General features: G+C 47.5%; 1 protein-coding gene across 15 annotated transcripts in view; it reads left to right on the top strand.

Moving 5' to 3' along the window:
* The window catches only part of DGKD (diacylglycerol kinase delta), a 75398-nt gene extending 52639 nt beyond the window's left edge, over positions 1–22759 (top strand). For 11 of the 15 annotated variants that reach the window (XM_075937417.1, XM_075937418.1, XM_075937425.1 and 8 more), the window contains 18 exons: positions 658–752; positions 859–958; positions 1103–1376; positions 2939–3100; positions 4615–4743; positions 6078–6174; positions 7466–7576; positions 8231–8327; positions 9263–9370; positions 10165–10278; positions 10696–10830; positions 14255–14406; positions 15097–15208; positions 15356–15448; positions 15878–15997; positions 16322–16439; positions 17723–17853; positions 19279–22759. In XM_075937417.1, coding sequence (XP_075793532.1) covers positions 658–752; positions 859–958; positions 1103–1376; positions 2939–3100; positions 4615–4743; positions 6078–6174; positions 7466–7576; positions 8231–8327; positions 9263–9370; positions 10165–10278; positions 10696–10830; positions 14255–14406; positions 15097–15208; positions 15356–15448; positions 15878–15997; positions 16322–16439; positions 17723–17853; positions 19279–19368 — 2238 coding nt within the window. In that variant the 3' untranslated portion in view covers positions 19369–22759. Of the gene's footprint in view, positions 1–657; positions 753–858; positions 959–1102; positions 1377–2938; positions 3101–4614; positions 4744–6077; positions 6175–7465; positions 7577–8230; positions 8328–9262; positions 9371–10164; positions 10279–10695; positions 10831–14254; positions 14407–14780; positions 15209–15355; positions 15449–15877; positions 15998–16321; positions 16440–17722; positions 17854–19278 lie in introns of those variants that run through there. The other 4 variants (XM_075937420.1, XM_075937419.1, XM_075937429.1 and 1 more) reach the window with 4 other exon arrangements.
* Positions 22760–23039: the final 280 nt, after the last annotated feature.

Genomic DNA, 23039 nt, shown 5'->3' on the forward strand with positions numbered 1-23039 from the left:
TTAAGGAGGCATGAGAGGGGCTAGGGTGCTGCAGAGAGGGGGAAGTTTCAATAGAAGCCAGTGAAGGGCTGTAGAGGAAGGCAGGTTGGGTTGGAAGTTATATTGGCTTTTCTGTACACTGCCAGGCAAGGCAGAATGTTGTCGTTGCCGCTGAAAAGTGTACAACATTCTCTTAACGTCATAAAACCCAGTGTTTTCTATTCCCAAGTGGATGGTCCTGAGCCTCAACTCTGCACCACACTGGCAGCTGTAGGGTCAACACAGACACAGGCATAGTGTGTCTAACTGTGATCTGTACTATGGAGCTCTCAGAGTAAACCCAAAGAAAGTGGAGTGAACAGAAATCACGACCCTGCATCTTAGGTAGACGATGGAAAGGAAGCCCAGGTGTAACACATGGTAACCCTGGCCATCATCCTGGGTGCACTGGGGCAGTGTGAGTTGTGCATTTGTGCCGCTGCTCAGGAGAAATTCAAATGCCGCCCAGCTGATTTGCAGAGCGCCCACAGCTAGGCTTTCTGTTTCTGTTGCTCTTGCACATTCACACATGCCTCCGCATGCACAAAAAAAATTGATTCCACACGTGGATGGGAAAGATTAGAGGGAACCTTGAGCCTGGGAACAGTGATCTTACAGCTTATTCCTGGCTGTCGCCAGGTGCAGAAGATTCTCTTCTATGAAGACTCTGTGGCTGCTCATTTGTCCAAAATCTTGACTTCTGACCAACACTCTGTCGTCATCTCCTCAGCCAAGTGAGTATGCCCAGGAGAGCCTATTTGCAGAGGATGCCGGGGGAAATGTCACCCTGAGGATGGTGGGCAAACCTGTAAGTGACTCTTGCCTGTCTTCTTTGCCCAGGGTGCTTTGTGAGACAGTGAAGGATTTTGTGGCTCGAGTAGGGAAGGCCTACGAGAAATCAACAGAAAGCTCGGAGGAGTCGGAGGTCATGGCCAGGAAGGTATGTTGGAAAAAACCCACTTCAGATGTAAACAGCAGTGGGGGAGAATCATCTGCTGTCAGAGAGAACCAGCTGGTGTGCACAGCAACAGTCCGACAGGCTGTTCCACTGGTACGGTCCTGCATAAACCTTTCGCTTTTGCAGTGCTCTGTCCTGAAGGAGAAACTGGATTCCCTTTTGAAGACGTTAAATGATGAATCTCAAGCCTCTTCATCCCTGCCAAACCCACCTCCCACCATTGCAGAGGAGACAGAAGATGGTGATGGATCTGGCAGTGCTTGTGATTCTTCTAGCGACCGCTCTATTGGATCCTCATGCACTGCCCGTCCCCAGATATTCCGGCCTAGGGAGCAGCTAATGTTGAGAGCCAACAGCCTGAAAAAAGCCATTCGTCAGATTATAGAGCATGCAGAAAAAGGTAAGAGGTGGAGAATCCTGCTTGCAGTTCATTTACCATTCCTTGGCTAATATACCCGCCTTCCACTGCAGTCTTACAGCTGCCCACACTCCAAGGTTGAAGGCAACACTTAACCAAAGAGTAGAATGGCAAACTGGTTGACCTGCTGGTTTCCACGGCCCATTTACATGTGTAAATACTCCTGTGGGAAGGGCTTTAGAAATACTTTAGAAAGGTTTTGGATCTAATCTAACATCCTGGTTGGCTTTTAGTTGGCACCTGGACAGCTTCATTCTCGTTAGGCCTACTTTGTGCTCACTGGCCTTTGTGGCCTAGCTCCAGAGGAACTCGACAGCTTCCATGCCTGTCTCCCCTGTCTTTTCTCAGCTCCCAATTCCAGTCCCTTCAAATGTGTCAGGCAGGACACCCCCCAGGCTTTTGTCACAAGCCCCAGCTGAAGCAAGAAGGAAGTTATGTATTGGTTTATTACAGACGGGAGGGAAATGCATACAAGTCAAAGAGATTTAAAGTCTCTGCATACCCAAAGGAGGACAGCCAAAAGCAGCCTTAGACTTGGCACTAAGCCTGAAGGTGCAAATCATTGAAATACACCTGCATTTACAACAGTGTAAGTGGGCTGGGTTATCTCTGTCCTTTGCCAGAGAAACAGGAACTGATGTGGAGAGGCTGTGTCTGTGCAAGAAGAAGCCTGTTAATTCCTTCTAGGGGAGATTTTGATTTCTCCAAGCAATACAGAAACATTTGATTTTACCATCCCTTGAACACACTAGTTCTATTGCTTTTTTTTAACCAGTTTGATTAAGTCTTTTGTGCTGTTTCATTTCCAGACACATTTAATTCCTTTCTTCCTTTTTCTTGGTTTATGCCCAAAGCCCCTCTCCTCCACATGATGCCAAATGGCCTTTTGCATTGTCACTGTCTAGGCTGAGCAAGTAGAAATCTGACATGTACAGCCATGGTCTCTTTCACTAGCAATTCTGGGGAATATCTCGTACAAATAAAGGCAGATCCTTTACATTCAGGATAGCTCAAATGAGCAATCGAGCGTATATAGTTATGGCAAGCATTAAGATTGGGCACAGTTTTTCCCAGCACATCACAGCTCTCTTGGAGGTGGTCTCGGCAGAGAGGCAAAGAAGTGAGGGGGCCTGGATAATGAAGTGTCCTCGCCCCACCAGCTGAGTCCTCCAGGTCAGCACTGAGTCCTGGTGTGGGAAAGTCTGTACTGTTGCTGCCATTCATTAATAGATGGATTTTTGCACCTTGAGAGCCCTCATCCTCCCGTTGTTTATGTCTGAGATAGATTTGTTATTGACCTCTGTGGGAGCTGGATCAGGCTTATAATTTGGTATCTTTCGTGAATACGAATGTGGGGTTTTTAAGGAAGGAGTTTTGTGGCTCACTCCATTCAAAACCTTGGGGAAGCTCTTTGGATGACTTCCAGGGTGGGAATTTAGTTTGGGGGCAGCATTGTATTTCCTTGCTGTTTGCCAGCCTGCCCCTTCCATCTGTGCTCTCCTCCCAGCGCTGTAAGACACCTGTCTGTTTCTGTCTCTGCCCAGCTGTTGATGAGCAGAACGCCCAGACCCAGGAGCAGGAGGGCTTCATCCTGGCGCTTTCCACCCCTGAGGAGGGAAAGGAGCTGAGGAACGAGGATAAAATCTCCCTGCAGCCATCACACAGTGGCAGCTATGGAGCTCCCAAAGGGAGGAGCCATCGGAAAGGTACAATCGCTGTCAGGCAGCCCAGGTTCCTGAATTTGTACAGGCACTAGGGTTTCCTTTTCCATTATGAGCTTCCCAGTACTTCTGAGCCCATCTCTTATTGGAACCTGTTTTCTTCCAGTGTGAGGTGGGTGATAGTTCTGTAACCTTGGCTCAGAGGCCTCGTATCTCTTCCATGTTCATATCCCTTTTGCCATACAGTCCTCTTCCTGCTCTGAGAGAAATCCCTCTCCGGTCTCTGAGGCTTGGACATGATCTTAGTGTGTGGTTTGTGGGACCCAGGAACTTGAGTAGCTTTATGGTTCAGTAGCAGCCAGTCGCAGTGCTGTCAGCTTCTGGTGTTCTCAGCTGTCATCCATTCCACTCCCCTCTGACTTTTTCCTACTGGACCCTTGCCTTCCTGCAAAGGTACTAGAGCAAGGAACCAACTTGTAATCCCTGTGTCATAATCAGGAGTGCTGACCAACATCTGGTGATTAAGGAGTTAACTAATGTCTCCTGTACCTAGCCAGGTATTGGGTGGTCAGCCAATGGCAATGCAGGCAGGAATTTCAAACTGAAAGAGGGGTTTTTTCTCTCTCTTCTGGGTTTAACATTTAGAGCAGTTTTCTTTAAAGAATGAAGGAGATGGGAGGCCTGCCTATCTCCTAGAACAGACTTCTCACAATGTGTAAGTAGGGCAAAGTTTAGATAGTCCATCAGGATTTTGTTGTTTTTCCTGGTTTGGGAATTTGGAACTAATGTCTGAGCCGGTAATAGTGTTTTCTCTCTTTTGTAACTAAAGTTTTGGCCCAGGGGGTCCCCTTGAGTACCTAGATCAACTGGTGGCCCTTTCCATCTAGCCACTTTACTATGCTTGCAACTGTAGTTTTGTTTTGATAATAAAAGTTTGTTTCCTTGTTTTAAAAAACAAACAAACCCCAAAACCCTCTCTTCCAGTTTGAAATTCCTACCTGCATTGTCATTGGCTGACCACCTGATATCTGGCTAGGTACAGGAGACCTACTTTACCCCTTAATCACCAGATGCTGGTCAGCACTCCGGAATATGACACTCTGTTAAGTGAGAAACTTGTGAGAGAGCCCTATTCGCTCCATATAAATCCAGAAGTGAGTTGGGACTAGGCCAATACCCATCTGTTTTCTTCTGCAACTAGAGCAAAACCTCTCTCATCTCCATTCCTAGTATTAGTTCCACATCTTTTGTGCCTCAGTGGTGTGTGTGTGTGTGTGTGTGTGTGTGTGTGTGTGTGTGTGTGTGTGTGTGTGTGTGTGTGTGTGTGTGTGTGTGTGTGTGTGTGTGGCACTTGAGCCAAACCTTGTTGTCCCTTCATGACTCTGGTTCTCTCTTTTTGCGTCACTGTGCTTTGTATTGTCTGGAAGGTGTTAATGTTGAGTGGCTGGTAATTTTACCATCTGTCCTCTATTCCTTCATGTTTGTATGGTGCCTGTATATGTGTGTTTGAGCAATACACAATGTTTGTCAATTGGAGTGTTTGGTGTTGTATTTTGTAGTGTCCAAATCTCCTTGTGAAAGGCTAATAAACAAAGGAAGTTTGTCGCTGGGCAGCTCTGCATCTCTTCCTCCCCAGACAGGAAACCGGGACAACCTGCCAATGCTCAACACAAAGATCCTCTACCCAAGTGAGTGTCTTCCCCACCCCTTCCCATCCAGGCAGCCAGCTGAGCTGGGTGACAACAGCACAGACTCAACTCTCCAGCTGAGGGCATGAAATGTGCTTGATGTCAGTTCACCCAGGCAAATTATAGCCCAGGCCAAGCTGGAGAGGAATCTGTTTGCAGGTAACTTTCCAGCAGCCTTGAATAGTGCAGAATTGGGAAACAATTATAGTCATCCTCAGCTGAGATTCAGACCGATTTCATGGCCGCAGTGCAGAGACAGATGAGTGCAGAAACGTAACAACCTTGGCTTCGTAGGAGGATGCTGCAATGGTAAATCCTTGGAAAGTTCTCAGTCGAGTGCTGGAGCATGCGTTCAGGAGAGGCCCAGAAGTGAAGGCTAGTACTTCCGCTACAAAGCTGAAGTCACTGGGAGTACTTTATCTCCCTTATTCCCATCTCAGAGATCCTCCAGCTGTTTCCATCTCTTGGTGTTCTTAGCAGGTCACTCGCGGATAGCTTTAACCCACGACAGCTCATGCTACCATCTATATGTTTTGTTAGTCTCTAAGGTGCTGCTGGACTGTTTGTTGTTTTTTAAGTTTTTTCTAGTTACAGACTAACTTGGCTGCTACCCCTCTGTGAAGATCCCACTGTGTTCATTTCCGGGGGTTTGTTCTTGTCCAGAAAGAGTCAGAAACACTTTCTCCCTCTTGGTTGCTAGCTGATACCGTGGGGAGCAAGATGCAGCAGCTACTGAACCGAGTGGTGTGCAGCCTTGATCCCCCCTTCTACCCCACGTCAGGCTGAAGCCCTGCTGTGCAACTTGCCTCCAGCAGTAGGAAAGAGCTAGCAGAAAGCTCCCTTCAGCCCCCTCCTCCTCAGGCATGGACTCTGCCACGCCCAAAGCCCCAGAGACCCTTAGGCACTCCCTTCCCAGCTGGATTGCTGACTCTGCCCTGCTGGCGGTGGGGGAGAGAATGTTCTGGAGCCCTCCTTGGTGCTAGGGGCTGTACAAACATAGACACATGGACTTTTATTTTGCCTCCCCCGTTTAAATAAAAGAAAAGCCAAAGGTGGATTCCCACCACCAACAGTCTGTGTGTAAAATCCGCTTTTTCCTAGAAAGAGCCAAAAATGCTGACAGCCCTTTTATTTGGACCCCGTGCTGGTTGGGGGTCAGCCCTGAGACTGGTGCTTGTAATATGTCCTATTGCATTTATGTCTCAGACCTCTGTCCTCTTGGCTCTGGGAGTAAGTTGCAGTTCTTTGTCCATTGTTAACACACCCTGGTCTCCACATTTAATAAACTCCATGAGATGCCTTACATATAATTTCCTCTTTATTTCCTTCACCAGATATTCGTGCGGGTATGTCTGGTTCTCTGCCTGGGAGTTCGGTCATCAGCCGACTGCTGATCAATGCAGATCCCTTTCACTCTGAGCCAGAAAACCTGTGAGTATGCAGAGGGACTGAATGGTAATGAATGGTTCCAGATGAACCTCAGCATCAGTAAATTGCAGCAAAGGAAGAGGATTGGTTAATCGGGGACGTAGGCAGCCCCAGGATAAAGAGATGTCAGCCAACCCTCCTATGCTGGATGCCAGTGTGGGAAGTCAGTTATCTAGGTGCATGGGCATGAGGAGTCAATGCAGAAGATCTGGGGCTTCTAGTGAGAATCTAACCCAGGCTGCCATCCTCCCAGGACGTGTGGATGTGAGGGAGTGCCTCTGTCTCCCGGTTAGCGTGATACGAGCATGGCCCAGTGAGAGCTGTCCAGCAAGCTACTCCTGAATTCTCCAGTAAGACCCCTTGGATGCTGCAGTCATTTGTACATTCTGCAGCAGCTCCAGGCAAATGCAAAAATGGGAGTTTTAACTACCCGAGTTGTGAAAGTGACAAATGCAATCAGCATGCAATCCCCTGGTGGTGTTTGTCCCCAGAGTAAGTCTCCTTCATTTGCATGTGCCCCTCAATATTCAGTCAGTGTGCTGCAGATCATTACATTGACTGTGTATGAGTGAGATGTATGGGGGAGAAACTGGACAGTTTGACTGTGGCTAACATGGTGTTTAGGGCTTTGGGGTCCACGAAGGGATTGGGAAAAGGGTTGGAATTGTGCGAGAAACCCATTTGTTGGATGTTTCACTCCAAATATTTAGCAGTAAAATAGCTAAGTGTTGACATTTAAATCATTATCATTAGTGTTCAGCTCACTGAGATGAGCTGTTGACTTCTCTGAGTTCAGGCTCTCTGCAGAGTCAGACAGAGAGCACATTTTCAACTACGTGTGGTTCACACTTGTTGAAGTTTTCTTCCCATCCATAAAGGTCAGAAACATAACTGCTTCCAAAAGAAATGGTAGACTCTTAAGCACAGTTGTGTGGCACGACAGTGGATTTAACCTCCGATTCCATGGCCAGTGATTGGCAGAATCCACAGAACCTTTTAGACCCTTTCACAGTGTGTCCGGACTGCTCTTTATGGTGTTTTTTATGGGGTAGTTGAATCAGCTGTCACTAGAACACAGAAGATCCTGCTGGCTTTCTCCTCTTTTTCAAACTTCGATGTCTGTGGTGTCCAGCACTCTAGCCGCATGTGGCTGTTTGACTGATTGAGTGTGGCTAGTTCACTTCAGAACTGGTTGGACACCACGGCTCTTCATCAGGAGCTGGGGGATGGCTGAACCGGGCATATGAGATGTGGGCCACTTTAAAAAAACAATTGTTTTTCTTCTACTTGACAGAGAGTGTTACACGGAGAAGTGTGTCATGAATAATTATTTTGGAATCGGATTGGATGCAAAGATCTCCCTGGACTTCAACAACAAACGTGACGAGCACCCAGAGAAGTGCAGGTAGCTTAGTTCTTTGGGAGACAGGTTTTGGGTCTTCATTGTCTGTCCAAAATTATTACAGTTTATAATCTTCTAGATGATTTACCCAGCACTTCTTGAGTCCTTCATGGCAGGAGCCTAGGGGTGGAGAGGGTGGGTGCAGGAGGGGCTCAGGGAAGGGGGTGTGGGGAGTGCAGGAGTCAGGGCAGGGGGTAAGGGGCTCAGGACATGGGATGGTACCAAGAGGGAGAGTTTATTTTCTAATTCAAGACCTTGTAGATAATTGGGCATATAGTTCTGTGGGATTCAGGATACTTGTATAGAGACAAGGTACTTCAGACAGCCTGAGGTTAATGAATTTTCTCTGTCCTGAACAAACATTCCGCGACACCCTTAGCTCAGTGATGTGTGTGACTGATTGCATCTCCCTCCTTGGGAGCATCTGCACATATTTCCAGCAGCTCATGTTAGTGGATCATCCCTAATTCCTGTTACATTTATTTTCAAGGGCAGCCTCTTTTCAGCACACAAGGGGAGGCCATTTCCAGTGCTTGATTTTCTGCAAGAGGAGGAGTCTTGTTTTTAGGGGGTTGAGAAGTTCTCGCCGTCCGGCAGTAGAAGACAGTGCCTTGTACTGGCTGTTGTATCTCTTGTTTCTTTGTTTGCCCCTCTCAGAAGCCGTACTAAAAACATGATGTGGTATGGAGTGCTTGGGACCAAAGAGCTGCTACACAGAACATACAAGAACTTGGAACAAAAGGTTTTGCTGGAGGTGAGAGGGAAGATCTTCCCATTCTGCACACATGAAATCCTCTCTTATATCGGTTTGGAAAACGTTGCCTAACCCGCTGTGGAACAAAGACTTAACTCTCAGTATGGACGGGGCTTGTTACGTTTAAGGTTGTATTTCCTGTGAACACCTTTGTGCTTATCTACTCAGGTTGTCTGAAGTCATATTAATTAACATGTTCTGCAGGGGAGAGGAAGGGGGGGGTTCTCCTCCAGGCTCTCCCCATAAAATCAGCTCCACCCATATGAGTTGTCAAAACGTTACCCCACTCTCAGCAAATTGGTTGAATGTTCAGAATGTGGTCCCCCCCTTGAATGTGCCCATGAGCTCCGCTACATTTCTTGGCTATGGCTCAGGCTTGATTGGTGGAAACGAGAGCTGGTGTCTCCCAGACAGCACCTGCTTGTGCCACCAGAATGAACCGTCACTCCTGGGAAATTGGGTCCCTCCCTCTTCTTTCTTACACAAGGAATAAAATAGTCACTATTGCCATTTAAGCTATTGTCAACAGGCATCGTGAAGTGACGTCTTAGTTTGCCACCTCAACGGCTGCTATTCTAGGCTTCTGCAGACATCTCTCTGCACCAGATACTCTGGGCTCATGGGTTTGAGGGTATTTTTGCCACCATACCAGCTGGAGACTTGCTTTCTCTTTTTTACATAAAAGCTGGAGAGCAAGCCAGTCCTCAGAGACATGCCAGGACAGTACATGGGCATGCCCCAGCTGTTTCCAAGCCCTGATATTATGTTGTGATGATAATTCCTGTGGTAGAGAAGGCCAGCAGTCCTGGGAACTCTTTCAGTTACGCAGGTGCTGTGCTTCAGTGCCAGCCCAGTGAGGGTACCTTCAACAGTGTTCGACTGTCTTCCAACATCGGCCCAGCTGTGAATGTGGCGTTATCTTCCATTCTATGCAGTGCGATGGGCGTCCGATCCCTTTGCCCAGCCTTCAGGGGATCGCTGTGCTCAACATTCCCAGCTACGCTGGAGGCACCAACTTCTGGGGAGGCACCAAAGAAGATGACGTGAGTATTCCTGGAAGATGGTAAATGGGAATATGAGAGATTTCCTTGGAGTTTCCTGTGGAGTGCACTTGAGGCCTGACAATTGGTTTTCTGGTTGAGGCTCCTCTGTGGAGTGTGTAGCTACCCAAAAGTCAGACGTCAGCAATTTGTCATACACGGGTTCAGGCTGGAGCTAGGTCCTTTCCCAGCCCTTCTGACTTTCATGAAATGTGCCCTGTTCCTCTCTGCTCAGAAGGCCTGCTCTAAAGCCCAGTTAAGCTTAAGGACAGTCTTTCCATGAACTTCAGTGGGTTTTGCTTCAAGCTCCAAAACAGTTTTTGACCTAAAATAATGGAGATCATAGAATCATAGAATACTAGGGACTGGAAGGGACCTCGAGAGATCATCAAGTCCAGTCCTCTGCCCCCATGGCAGTACCAAATACTGTCTAGACCATCCCTGATAGACATTTATCTAACCTACTCTTAAATATCTCCAGAGATGGAGATTCCACAACCACCCTGGGCAATTTATTTCATTGAGATGATTAAGTCCCATAGGAAGAATGTAGCATAGAGGCCTGTGTGTATGAATAAGCCTTTAGCAGCCTTTGGAAGCCCATTTGGAATACTGAGGTACTTTTTCTACTTCCTGGATCACTTTACAATCCACATTGTAGCCTCATTGCTAATTATATAGAGAATAAACAGCAAAAAGTGAAAGCCCCAATCTTCCATCTGGAGGTAGAGAAGGAAGCTCTTCTAAGAGAGAGGAATATATTCATTGAATTCTCTCTTCCCCCTGTGTGTGCTTAGACATTTACAGCCCCCTCTTTTGATGACAAGATCTTGGAGGTAGTAGCCGTGTTTGGCAGCATGCAGATGGCAGTGTCACGAGTGATTAATCTACAACATCACCGGATTGCACAGGTATCTTTTGTGAGCTTCTTGGCCAACCATATACCTCCCTACCCAGAACACTTGGTTTGAAGGCTGTGATGTGTTTCTGCTTGTTTTTAATCCCAACAGGGCAGATAATGCAAAACTTGTGGCTCTTAAGCTCTCCTAGTTCTGATATAGGGTTCTATAGGGGTCAGGTCTAGTGCTCTCAGATGGTAGCGAGTATGGGGTGGTTTTCCACTGCTCACTGTGATCTAAGTCGATTGTGGCAGTTCAAATGCAAGCTAGAATTTGTCCTGTGCAGGAAGAACTGTGTGTCTGAATCCTGCAGCAATTAGAAACAAAGCTGTCAGGCATAGGGAAACCTTTTGAGAGGAAATGTAGGGAACACCTCTTATCTGTTGGTAACTTGTCCCGGGACTTACTTAATGTGTTCATTTCTTGCAGTGCCGGACAGTGAAGATCGCAATCCTGGGAGAGGAGGGGGTGCCTGTACAAGTGGACGGAGAAGCCTGGATTCAGCCTCCTGGCTATATTTGGATTGTTCATAAGAACAGGGCACAGACACTAACTAGAGACAGGGTAAGAGTAACCTTCCAGTACAGTATGTGTACAAATGAGGCACCCTTTAGTGCCAGAGACACATCAGGGCAGGGTGCAATACCCTGCCTGACTAGAGAGAGAGACATACGGATCAGATGTGCAGTAGAGACTCTTTTAAATGGACACTCTCTCTCTCTCTCTCTCTCTCTCTCTCTCTCAGCTAAAAGAATGTTGCTAAGTTTGCAAAATCCCCGTGCATGTGTGCTTGCTGTCTTTAATGACATGATCACATACTATTTTTTCTGCAGGACCCCTGCCTCATTCTGCAATGGATGAAGGAGCTATTCAGTGTTTTGTTTTCTCCTTGTTGTTCAGTGTCTGGCTGCAGGCCTCGTTGGCCAAGTAAAGTGAGGTCTACCCTCCACTGAACGGCATTTCTTTGTCTGTCTGTCCGTCTGTAACATGATAGCCTTTGAATGCCAAATCCGATCAACTGCAGAATTTGCAGGAATGTTCTAGGCAGTGTCCAGAACCCCAGTGATTTGGAGGAAGTGGAGGCACATGGAGCCTCTGACTCCTGGTTAGCAGACTCAGTGGTTTCAGCCAGCTCTGACGTTGACTATAGATCCAAGCCACTGATGCCAGCCGTTGACACTCCCAGCATAACAACGCTGCCCATCTCAGCGCTGCCCATCCTCCCAAAAGGGGTCGTGTTGATCTCCTGAATGTCTTCTGTCCCAGACCAAAAGATGGCAGAGTGTAGTGGGGAGGAAAGCGGGATGGGGCACAGTAAGCCAGTACCCTGTGGGAAGAATGGGGGACCCTAGTATGTGGGAATGGAGGGGCAAACAGCTTTCACAGGGCCCATGACATGGTGGAGGAGAACCAGGGAATGACAGGGCACACAAAGCCAGCATGCTAGCGGAAGGAGGAATGTGTTGCACAGAACCGCTTGCATGGAAGGAGAATGAGGCTAATGATAAGGGGGTAGAGGACAGGGCGGGACTTGGGGCACACCGAACCCATGGTAGGGGTAAAATGGGAAGCAAACAGAGCTCCAGGCATGATGAAGATGTGGGGGTGCAGAGCCCCTCACTGGGAAGAATGGAAATTACAGCATGGGGAGACTCAGAGCCCCTGGCAGATGTAGGGGAAAAGCGGTTAAATAGAGAAGGGAGAGTGGCACATAAGGAGCCTGTGGGGGGAGTAGAGGGGTATCTGTGGTGAGCTTGGCCTATAGCAGCAGCAGTGTGTGTGGCCCTCTAGTTCACGGCACACTACTCCCTCCCTTCTCTGAGCACAGAAGTGTTAACTTCCTCTGGGCTTTTCTGTGGTGCGCAGCACCTGAATGCTCACAAACATTCATCCCTCTACCTTCACAGCACCCCTCGTGGTGAGAGGTCCTCAGCCCTCTTACAATGGGAGCAGGCCTGCGGACAGCATGGTCAAAAGTGTCCACTCATTTTAGGTGCCTAATCTGAGACACGGAGGGCCTGATTTTTCTTCAGACTGCTTAGTATTTGTAGGACTTTCTGTACTCAAAGCCCTGTTCCCATCGGCTTCGTTTGTAGCTCTGAGTGCTTAGCCCTTCAGCAACGCCGACTCCACGGTACTAGGCAGGCCACTCACAAGATGAGGAAAGCACAGTTAATGATCGTCCATGGGAAGGTTTTTTTAAATGGGTTTCCCAGCATCAGATTGGAACTCCTGGCAAAGATGGGTTGAATCTCGTTCTCCAGGGTTACATTCAGCTGCCTTGACTATAAAACCATCTTTCTCTTCCTTCAGTCCCCTGTTTCAGTCTGTACGCACCTTCCAACTTCTGCAATAAAGCAGGGGGCCTACAGATAAGTCGTCTTTAACAGAGCAGCCCCATCCTGTAACTGAATGAAGCAAAGGAATGGTCCTGTATAAAATTAGTATGTGACCGTGTAATTAAAGGCTGTGTCATAGTGCATATGCCCAAGGGAGGGCAAACTAAGGTGGCACAGGCAACCTTAATTCTGCCATTTCCTCACTTTTGAGTGTTTGGCTTTTAACATTCTTTTAACATAATTGTGTGTCTGTGATTTCCTGAGTCTTTACAAAAGCAAACTGGAAAAACAGTTCTAGTATTTAACACCTACATGGGTCATCAGCGAGGTTGGAAACTCCAGGTTCATCACCTAGACCTCCGTCACTTGAGCTAACAAAGTAACTGAAGCAAGAGTCGGTTGTCATCCCCTATGTGGACCGGGGCTAGACAGACACTTCAGTGGTGGGTTTCACAGATATTAGTTGGCAGCAGAGAAATGGTGAGAATAGTCTCTTGGGTTCCATTCCAGGCTCTGGATGAGTGTGTGCTCGAGTGGGTCCTGACATTTCTGCCCATTTCCCCAAGCCCCATCCTTCTGCCCCAACCACACTAACCTCCCGTGTCCCAGACATCCCCACCTCTGGCTTCTTGTCCCAGTTCCGTTCTCCTCCCCTCGCCAGGCCCGGTCTCAGCTCCTCAGGGTTTTCATCTCTGGCTCAGTCTCCTTGGCCAGTAAGTCCTTGTCTCACTTCCCCCAATCTCCTTCCCAAGCTAGTCCCTGACCCTCTCACTTGCCAGCTCAGCTCTTTCTCCTCTGGCCTCCCGTTGTTCCACCCACCCATATTCCTTCGGCTGTCCTCATCAGCTCTCTTCCCTTCATGGGCTCCTCATCTAATTCCCCCTTCCTCCCCCTCAGCTCCTTGTCCCCATCTTTTTGCCTAACCAGTCCCATTCTCAGCCTCCTCTCCATTCCCTCCCTGACTCCCAGTCATATTGCCCAGCCTGTCCCAGCTCTGTCCTAGCTCCCCTCAACACCCTGTCCCTGAGGTCAGGTTCTAGCCCCACATTAGGCAGCATTATTCTCCATGCTGCTTTGCCAGCAAGGGTGGTACGCTCCCTGCTCTCCATTCTGATACCTGGCCCCAGAGCTGCAAGTGCAGAGAAAGCCCTGCTCAGTCCCAAGGCGGAGGATGCCCTGGACGGACGTCACCTCTGAGCATGTACAAACTGCCGTTTTTCAAAGGCTTGGCCAAATCTCGCTGGAAGAAAAACTCCTGTCCCTGACACAAAGGCCACCCAATTTCAAGTCCCTGTCCCAAAGCCTGCAATGCTGGAGCTTCTCCAAGAAAAGGGGACCACAGGCTTTTAACAGGGCCCAAACAATGCATTTTCCCCTAAACTTATTCTGTACTGTTTGGACTGTAATTTCCCAACACAGCAAAAGGCAGTGAGCCTCAGACAACTAGCCAGCTTGGGATGTTTCAGCCTCAATGTTAGTCAAAGTTAAAAGCAGCTGGGAACATGAGGGTCTTATAGTGGGAAGTGTCGAGCAGCCTTCACAATCGGTGGTGCTGCCAGTTCTGCCTGTGATACTGGCATGGGCAGGTCCTGTGGGAAGGCTGATGGAGATTTCCAAGGTAGTTTTGAGTGTATTTTCCATCTTTGTAGGCATTTGAGAGCACCCTAAAGTCCTGGGAGGACAAACAGAAGTGTGAGTTGTCCCGGCCCGCCTCTTTCTCCCTTCACCCAGAGATCATGTCTGAGGAAGAGTCCACCCAGATTAACCAATTTTGTCAAGCGGCAGGAGCTCTGATTCACAGGTATGACCCACTTTTCGTTTCCTGGGGCTCTCAGCCCTCCTATGGCCTCTGGATCGACTGGGCTCATGCGGAGAAGCCTGGCTATGAGTGTGGTGCTCCTTGTCCGTTCCCATTCCTTCCAGAGCCGTCAGTCTTGTCTCACCACCTGCACTGCTCCTCTGTCTCCCTGGTACTAGCCTAAAGCAAAGTGTCATATGATCTGTACACGGCGCTCCCCCAGAATTTCAGTCTACACAGTGAAGTTTCTTCAGCCACATTGACCGCATTCAGGCCTGGCCCTAGCAAGCCCAGCTCCCTTCATTGCTCCTCTCGGGCCCGAGGTTGATATTGTACTTTTAAAGAGCAAAGGGACTTAGATTAATCTGTTGTTCTAGATGTTGCCGGTGAATTTGTCAGAAATAAAGCAGCTGCTTCTGGGGCGCCACAGCAGAGATTTGTGAAACACACTTGTACTCCTGCTAGTGTCCTGCTCACTGATATTAGCAGTAAGGAGAAAATATGCCGAGAAGAACACCACAAGAGTCTTCTGTCGACTACCATGTGCATGCCTGCAGCTGACATCACAACCTGTTTGTAGTCTTACTGCATAGGGTCATATTTAAACTCTGTCCTGAGTTGTATTTTGCAAAAAAGAAAGGGATGAGGATCAGCTGACATCTGTTTTTCTCTTCCTGCCTCCCCTCCCCCCAGCATTCGGGAAGTAGCCCAGTCCTATCAAGACATGGAACAGGAACTTGCTCATGCAGTCAATGCCAGCTCCAAAACTATGGACAAAGTATACGCCAAATCCAAATCAGCAGAGGTACTTCTAGGCAGTTTCTTTCTTAAACTTTACCGCTATTTTGTCACTATTTTCTTCTTGATTCATGCTTGCTTCCCCGACACCCCTATCCCTCCAGCCACTTGTGCTGTGATCTCTGGTGCTTACACATGTTTATCGTTGCCACAGGGTCTGAACTGCAGCCTTGTTGTAGAGATGGTGAATAATGTTAAAGCCCTGCATAGTGAAACTGATCTCCTGCTGGCTGGCAAGATGGCACTGGTAAGAAGAGCTAAGCAGGAGGAAAGTTTCCTTCAATCTGTTACTTCTCTGTTCTCTTACTGTGGCCATGGCATCCAGACAAGATTTTGCCTGAACCCTGGACTCCTTTCGCTTTGGAACAAGTCAGTGCAAACTTTACCAGTGGGATTTTAGATGACTATAAGCAGATTGTGCCATCCGTTGCCTCCATTGTTCGGTAACGTTACCTATCAAACAGTGATATCCGGCTGGTTAGCTCTGGTTCCTTGAGAGGGATGAAACTTAATAAAGCAAGGAAGGTCTTGACATGTGGTTCCTTCCAAAATTCAGAGCTCAATCATTAACCAGGAGTTACCTGGCGGGAAGCTATCCCTCAGGAGACTACACGTGCTGCATTCATTCACCTTGTGGTTCTCAACTCTGTATGCCTTTGTTTCTGCTCCGATGCAGCAGCTGGATCCTCCACAGAAGGAGCAGCTCCTAGCAGCCCTCACAGACATGGACCTTCAGCTGAGGAAATTAGCAGACATCCCCTGGCTATGGCAGCTCATGGAGCCCAGTGATGAAGAGGTACTAACTCAGACACAGGAGCAAAACGTTTTCCTAGGTGCCCTCTTCGTTAGTTAGCTCTGCTCATCTTGCTTGAGTGTTTCCAGTGGGTAGTCGCAGGTGTGAGACAGAATCAGTTCAGAAGAAAACCCTAGAGAGTTACTGCCAGAGGTCTCTGGGTCAGCATGGACCTGACCTTCCCATTTTTCTTCGCCATCCTGACCATGAGATTGGAAGCTCTTTCCTCTCCAAAAGGGCTCTGAACCGAACTAGGTGCTACTTGTGTTCATTCGGTCTGCATGGTTGTGAGACCTAAGTCATTGATTTCCCTTTGTGTTTCTGCAGAACCAGATGCTGGATTATTCCAAACGCAGCCGCAGTGGCAAATTTCGACTGGTGACCAAGTTTAAAAAGGAGAAAAACAACAAGAATAAGGAGACTCGTAGCAGCATGGGACTGCCTGGTACCAACTGGCTGTATATCCACTCTGTGTATCCCTGAACCTCCTGTTTGTGCACACACACTCTGCCCCTCCTCTGCCTGGGTCTCCATTTTGTGTCTCTCTCCCTTTCTCACGTGTTGCACTCATTCTGTTTAGTGTTTCCTTTGCTCTTGGCAAAGTAGCTTTTTCTCTCTCTGAACCGTAACACCCTGCACTCAGTGGATATTCCCACAGACAGACTGGCGGCACCCTCCGAAGAGGTCTCCCGAGACTTGGACTGTTTTCTGCCACATCTTGGGAGGGCTGTGCAAGTGAACCTGAGAGGCTTGGGTTTTTCAAAATCAAAATGACTGTGGGGCTCAAGTCCGCATAACTCCCCTGCTGATGCTCCTTGATGTGGTTAATGATGGTTGTCTCATTGATTTGCCCCCAGGGTTTAATCAAGTTTCATGTCTAATTGGCTGGGGATCCTGCATCACCACAGGTGCACTCCAGTATGATTAAAAACTGGCCTATGAAATCAACACGTTGACAGTGGTATCAGGACACTTTCTCTCCACTTGGCTTAGTTGATTTTTGGTTCAGATTCTACCTATGAAGACTCGCTGCCTCTAAAATTCGGGAGTACTATTCTGTGGGATCATGGGAACTGTCCTCTCCCATGGAATTGTGGGTCCTATCATTCTTTCCTCCTTGGCATTCTCTCTCCACTCAGATTGTGGGGACTTCGCTTGGTTCTCTTATTTAGAGACTAGTCAGGGGAAATGGAGGTCTGCCTGTGTTCATTGCCCGCCCTCTCCTGTATCAGAGGGAGAGGTTACCATCTTGTCTATAAAGCACTCGGTTGGCTGGGAATGTAAAAAGACATAAGTGCCAATATGCACTGCGTACTCTAAAAACACAATAGAAAACTTCCCCTGAGCTGGATTCTCTCCTAAACATTTTGTGTTTTCATTTTTAAACTGAAGAAAATGGACTTACTTTTCAGACATGGTGGTAAAGTTTCAGTTCCAGCAAGACCGTAACTGGACATTGACATAAGCAGACTTCCATGGGTCATTGCATCTAGTCTCCTCTTAAGAGAACAGCTCTGATGTTAATCTGGCCTCCTTCCTTGTTTGAGATTGTAACTCCTGCTGTAAATTCCCCCCCCCCCCCTCTTGTATGGGGTTGTGGTCCTGCTTGACATCCTCTCTTGGTGTTACTTTTGGGTTTGGGTTTGGACACTGTCGGTGTTCTTTCTCGCTCTCTTTCCTCTGGGCTCCTGGGTACTCAATGCACTCCTGCTTTTCCATCTCCGACAGTTCACCTCTGGGGAACGGAGGAGGTTGCGGCCTGGCTTGAGCATCTCAGTCTTTGTGAGTATAAAGATATCTTCATCCGGCATGACGTCCGGGGCTCTGAGCTCCTGCATCTCGAACGGAGGGACCTCAAGGTACTTTCCTGATCCACTCAGCAACAATAGCCAGCTGCACCTGCATGGCCGCCTGTGCTGAATGTGCTTGGAACTGGCCTGCTGCATGCCATCCATGTCCAGGGGCTTTGGCTAGATAAATGGCTTCATCATAGCCTCATTGTACTCTCTTCTCAGGTCACCCAATTACAATTTATAGTAGCAAACTAGCATAAAGAGTCAGCCATTAGCCTACAGGCTGGCAGGCTGCCTCTTTCCCAGTTTCCTAAAGTTGTAGCCCAGTCCAACATCCAAGCCTAAGTCATCGAGAATCTTTATTTCTGAGCATTGTGGAGCAGAAGGAGTTCAGCATTCAGCCCATTGCGTTCACTTTTATCGTAGTTGAGACAGTGGACAGAGACCTGTTACTTGTGCTGCTTGTGGAATAGCCAGTCATAGCCTTACAGGAGAGAAAACAGTAGTGCAGTCTAGGGATGTTTGATACCGGGTAATTGAATACTCATGTAACCACATATAATCTTAGTGGTTACACGACTCTTCAGTAGTCCCTGAGGGCAGGGCTGGCAGCCAATGTGCTGGCCCCATTCCTGCGGAGCCCCCTGCCACCCCAAGCTGCTGCCTCTGTATCAGAGTGCGGGGTGGCAGGGGGAGCCAGTCTGAAAACCAGCTCCCTGCACAGACCAGCTAAAGTGATACAGAGGCAGCGGGGGTGGGGGAAAAGGAATGCGTGTGGTCAACAAAATTAACCAGTAAGCTCAGGCTTGTCAGTTAATCGTAGTTGACTATACGTTGATGACCCTAGTGCAGATGAACTCTGCAAAACCTTGCAGCACTACTCCACTTACCAGGAGAAACTTTTTCTGGGAAGGAAAGTTAAGAAGAACTGTCTCAGACCATGTGACACGAGTATTTGTGGCCCATGGATTTTGTGAGATAAATGAATGCCCATAGAATTTTCATTTGTGACTTGCCTCTGCTCTGTGTGTACAGTGGCTACTGTGATATGAGTGATAATATGGTTCCTATGCATGATCTTCAACTCTTTCCCATGATTTCTGTGCGTGCTATCTGAGTGTTCCCATAGGTACTCTGTGTTATCTGTGCCTTGTTGTGTTTTTTACCTGTGTGTTTTGTGGCTGGCTGCTGACTTAGTCCCTTGGGATATATATAGTCCTTTCTACACCTAGTTTGATCACCTGGTTAGCCATGTACTTTGCAACAGTGGCTCTGGCCATATGGTTTGCAGTGGTAGCTAGCCACTGCTTTGTTCCAGCTCCATGGTTGCTGATTACTTGTCATGCTCTGGTAGGTGTTGGATGCTTGGTTTTAACTTCCTATATTGTTTCCTTCTCTTGTTTGTGATTGGCTGATTAGTATGTAACTGTTGATAGGCTGGCTAGCTTTTTTTTCTGTGATCTAAGATGCATTTTTTCATCTTTTTTCCAGGATCTGGGAGTGACCAAAGTGGGTCACATGAAGAGGATCTTACACGGGATCAAGGAGCTGAGCCGGAATACTCCTGTCAGCGAGGTTTAGCCTCTGTTTTCAGATCTTGTGTCTACCATTCCCCCTAACTTCTGCACAGCATTCACCTCCCAGAGCAGCTGTACTCAGAACGGTCTGTACGGATAAGCTAACGGATAGCTGTTCGGAGTTCATATCTGCCAGTCATGGTGCTACCATTTTTATAAGGGGGACAGCTGCATCCAATCAGAGTCACCTAATCTGCTTAGGGGAGGTGGAGCCTCCCAGAAGAGAACTTATCAGCCATTGGAAGAACCCTATCCTTAAACATGGAAAGGCTTAGTTCTGCTGACAACACAGGACTCCTGACAATTACAACATAGCTACCTTTTAGTGTGTGATTTTCATCATATTGGAATTATTCAGGGCAAAAGATATATTGGCCAGTCGTAGTCCAGGAGTGTCTGGCAGCCTTTTCGGGCCTGAGACTGTTCCCACTCGTCTGTATGTCACAGCTGTATCTGATCTTGCTCAAGAGGGCAACCCTTGTCTTTCTGGCCTATTGCAGCCGCATTCTGGATACATCCTTCAGTTGCATGTGACCTGCAAGAGAAGCTCAAATCCTGGGCAGTCCCGCCCGTGCCAGTAATTCTCTCTGTCTCTCTCACTTTTGCCCGGCAACAAACAATGCACGTGGTTGCAGCCTTTTGCACCATCCTACAGCCTCACCGGGGGCCTGTGTGTCATTCTGCTTCACCCAATCGCTGTGGTGCAGCCAAATTCACAGCCATTCTCGCTGGGTGAAAATTCCAGCCAGCCAGTCTCAGAGGACATTCTCTGGCTAGCCCTTGGTGATAGAGCCAAAATTTGACAGGCATTTCGCATATTAAATCACTCTTTCACAATGATGGGAGACTATGGGCCAATTTCATCCCTAGTGCCAACTCGTTTGAATTCAGAAGAATTCTCCTGAGAGCTGTTTGGGCCCTGAGTCTGCAGTCTTGTTTTCTCTTCGGTTCATGTCTACCTACATATCTCCCTGTCTAACAGAGAATCGGGGTTTGCTTATGCAGAGCAGGGAGCGGGCTGTGCCTGCTTGATTCCCATAGCAAAGCATTGTAGGGAGGAGCAGAAGGAGGAAATTTGGCAGCTCTGCCCCCCATAGCTTCTCCCTCCTTACTTTGCATTAGCATCCTTTTCTACACTGATTTTTTGTTTCTTATTAGTACAAAGCCCGTTTTGCTGCATAGGATCCCCTTGTGCATGGAACAAATAAGAATCATGACCGGTTTTATTTCCCAAAGCTCTCTTCCAGCTGCTTTCATTAGCTGTGTGGACACTGATCAAGACCTGTGTGACTAAGGGGAGCCAGGGGAGAAAATGAAGGGTATTGCTGCACTTTTTCATTCTTTCTGACAATAAGCAAGTGGCACGTGCTTTATGGCATCTGCAAATGTGTGTGTTGGTAGCAGCGTGTACACATGCAGGGGGACACCTCAGGAAGAGAACCACCATGGGATAATTCTGAAGGAAGGTGCAACAAGGAAAGAGGGGATCTCTCTTTTTTTTTTTTTTTTTTTTTTTGGCTCAGATTGTGGAAAAAAGCCACAGTTCTTGCTGATTCTGCTTTTTTAAGACAGCGTGTCCGTACCATGCTTGCATTACTTAGTTCTGTATAGATTACGTTTTTGCCTCAATGGAAACGGCTCCTCTGTATTTTTTTCTAACGAGACTGGAGGTGTGGTCCTAGCAGTTCCCCTCCTGTTCAAAGATGCTCTTTAGAACTGTAGCTTATCCTAGAAGGACTGACAGTCACAGGTGCATCTGCTTTTGGCAATGTGTCCATTTTGCCAAGGAGTTAAACTTTATTTCTGTCTGTGAATCACAAAAGACATCTTTTCACTGGGAATTTTTCAAATACACTCCTCCCAGTATCAATCTCCATTGCATTAACTATGCTCCTGCTAGACTCCCGTGGGGATGGCGATGCACACGCTGCCTTCTTTTAATAGAGAATGGGCTGTTATATTTGTCCCGAGTGCCTTTGGATGTGCATCAGATCCATATCTAAAGAGAGGATGAACCACCATGCCATTGGGAATAATTCCACCTCTCTACAGCTCAGGCACTGGGCCTACAGTGGGAGCGCGGGTGTCAGTCATCACCCCGTGAGCTAGGTCATCAGGTTCTAGCTTAACTGTTCGGGATTGCCCCTCTGGTATCTGATAAGCTTTCTGGAGGAAAGAAAATGGCTTGGTCAACTCAGGAAAAATAGACTGAAAAAAATGTCACCGCTACTTTACCAAAATCAAAACTCTCCTGCCCAGTCAAGCGAGACACCCACTCGGGAGAAGTTACAACTCCACGCGTCTCTTGTACACGTTCAGATTGACACGTACTATTGTCAAGGTCCTTCAGTTGAACGCTACTATTGTCAAGGCCTCAGGTCACTTCTCCCTGATCTCTCCACGCCCCAGCAGTGATTTGGGAGCGGAGGAGCAGTGTTTTACGGTGGCAAACTGGTCATGTGGTTTCTGTTACCAGCCATGGATTTTCAGTGCCTAGGTTACCAGGCATTGCAGTGGAAACGTATTCCTCAGTGACAGATTCTGCCCTGCCGCCCTGTTTGGGGCTTGCATGCGGTTATGGGTTAGAGTAGAATTTGCCCACTAGCTGCTCAGGATTGTCCCAGTCTGGGTCTTGTGGGTGAGGGGAGGGTTTTTATTAATAACGGGGTCTTACCTGTTTTGCTGGAGTTCCTTTACAGTGCTTAGAGTATAAGCATTTGACCAAGAGCAGCATGTGCCAGCTGTTCAGTGTAGGTGAAGTGGGTTATTTATTGTGTTTTGTTCTAGTGGAGATTTGTACTCTGTACCATGAAGACTTGGTAAGTGTATGTTTTACTAGAGAGAGCCCATCTCTAGGAGCGAGCCTCTGCAGCCAGGAACCTCACAGACTGTACAGAGCCGCTTAATCCCAGAATTTCGTGGAACACTCCTGACTCCTATTCAAAGCTTCTTTTGTTATTATGTTTGTATTATTTAAAGATTCATATCTGAGCTGCGTGATAAAGTGGAAGACCGTTTACACAACATTTTTTGTAACTTCAGAAACGTGTGTACTGTAAAAAAGAAAAGTGAAAAATAATATTGTTTAGAAGGCTGTCAGCAGTAATCGCATGTCTGTATCGCTGCCCACCAACCATTGTTCCTCAGGGGTGTCCGCACCATTCTTGCGATCCTGTCAGAAGCATAGGGAAGCACCTGGATCCCTGTACAGGCTTGGAAAGAAGGTTTTGTGCCTTAAGAATGGGACCTGCTCCCCTCCTATTTATTATCGTAATTTATACAGTGATTGCCATGGAAATGCCTCTTGTATTTATGTACATAGTTTGCTGTTGATTGTTGTAAATAAGTTGTTCTTGTATATAAAGCAAACCTGGTTCTGATCTTCTGAAAAATAATTCCTCTTGTGGTGGTGTTTTCATCGTATAAATGGGTTACAAAGTCCACCTAATGCTTCTTTTCCAACAAAAATAGGGTTGCCAGATGGTTTCAACAAAAATACCGGACACACTTGACATTACATCACAACTTACATTACATCTTACTTAGAAAATACCGGACATTTATGTTTTCTCAATTTGTTTCCTGAACAGAAAGCTCAAATACTGGACTGTCTGGTTCAAAACCGGACATCTAGCAACCCTAAACAAAAAGCTTTGCTTTGGGAGGATGATTAGC

The sequence above is a fragment of the Pelodiscus sinensis genome, chromosome 10, assembly GCF_049634645.1.
Source record: "Pelodiscus sinensis isolate JC-2024 chromosome 10, ASM4963464v1, whole genome shotgun sequence".
NCBI lineage: Eukaryota > Metazoa > Chordata > Testudines > Trionychidae > Pelodiscus > Pelodiscus sinensis.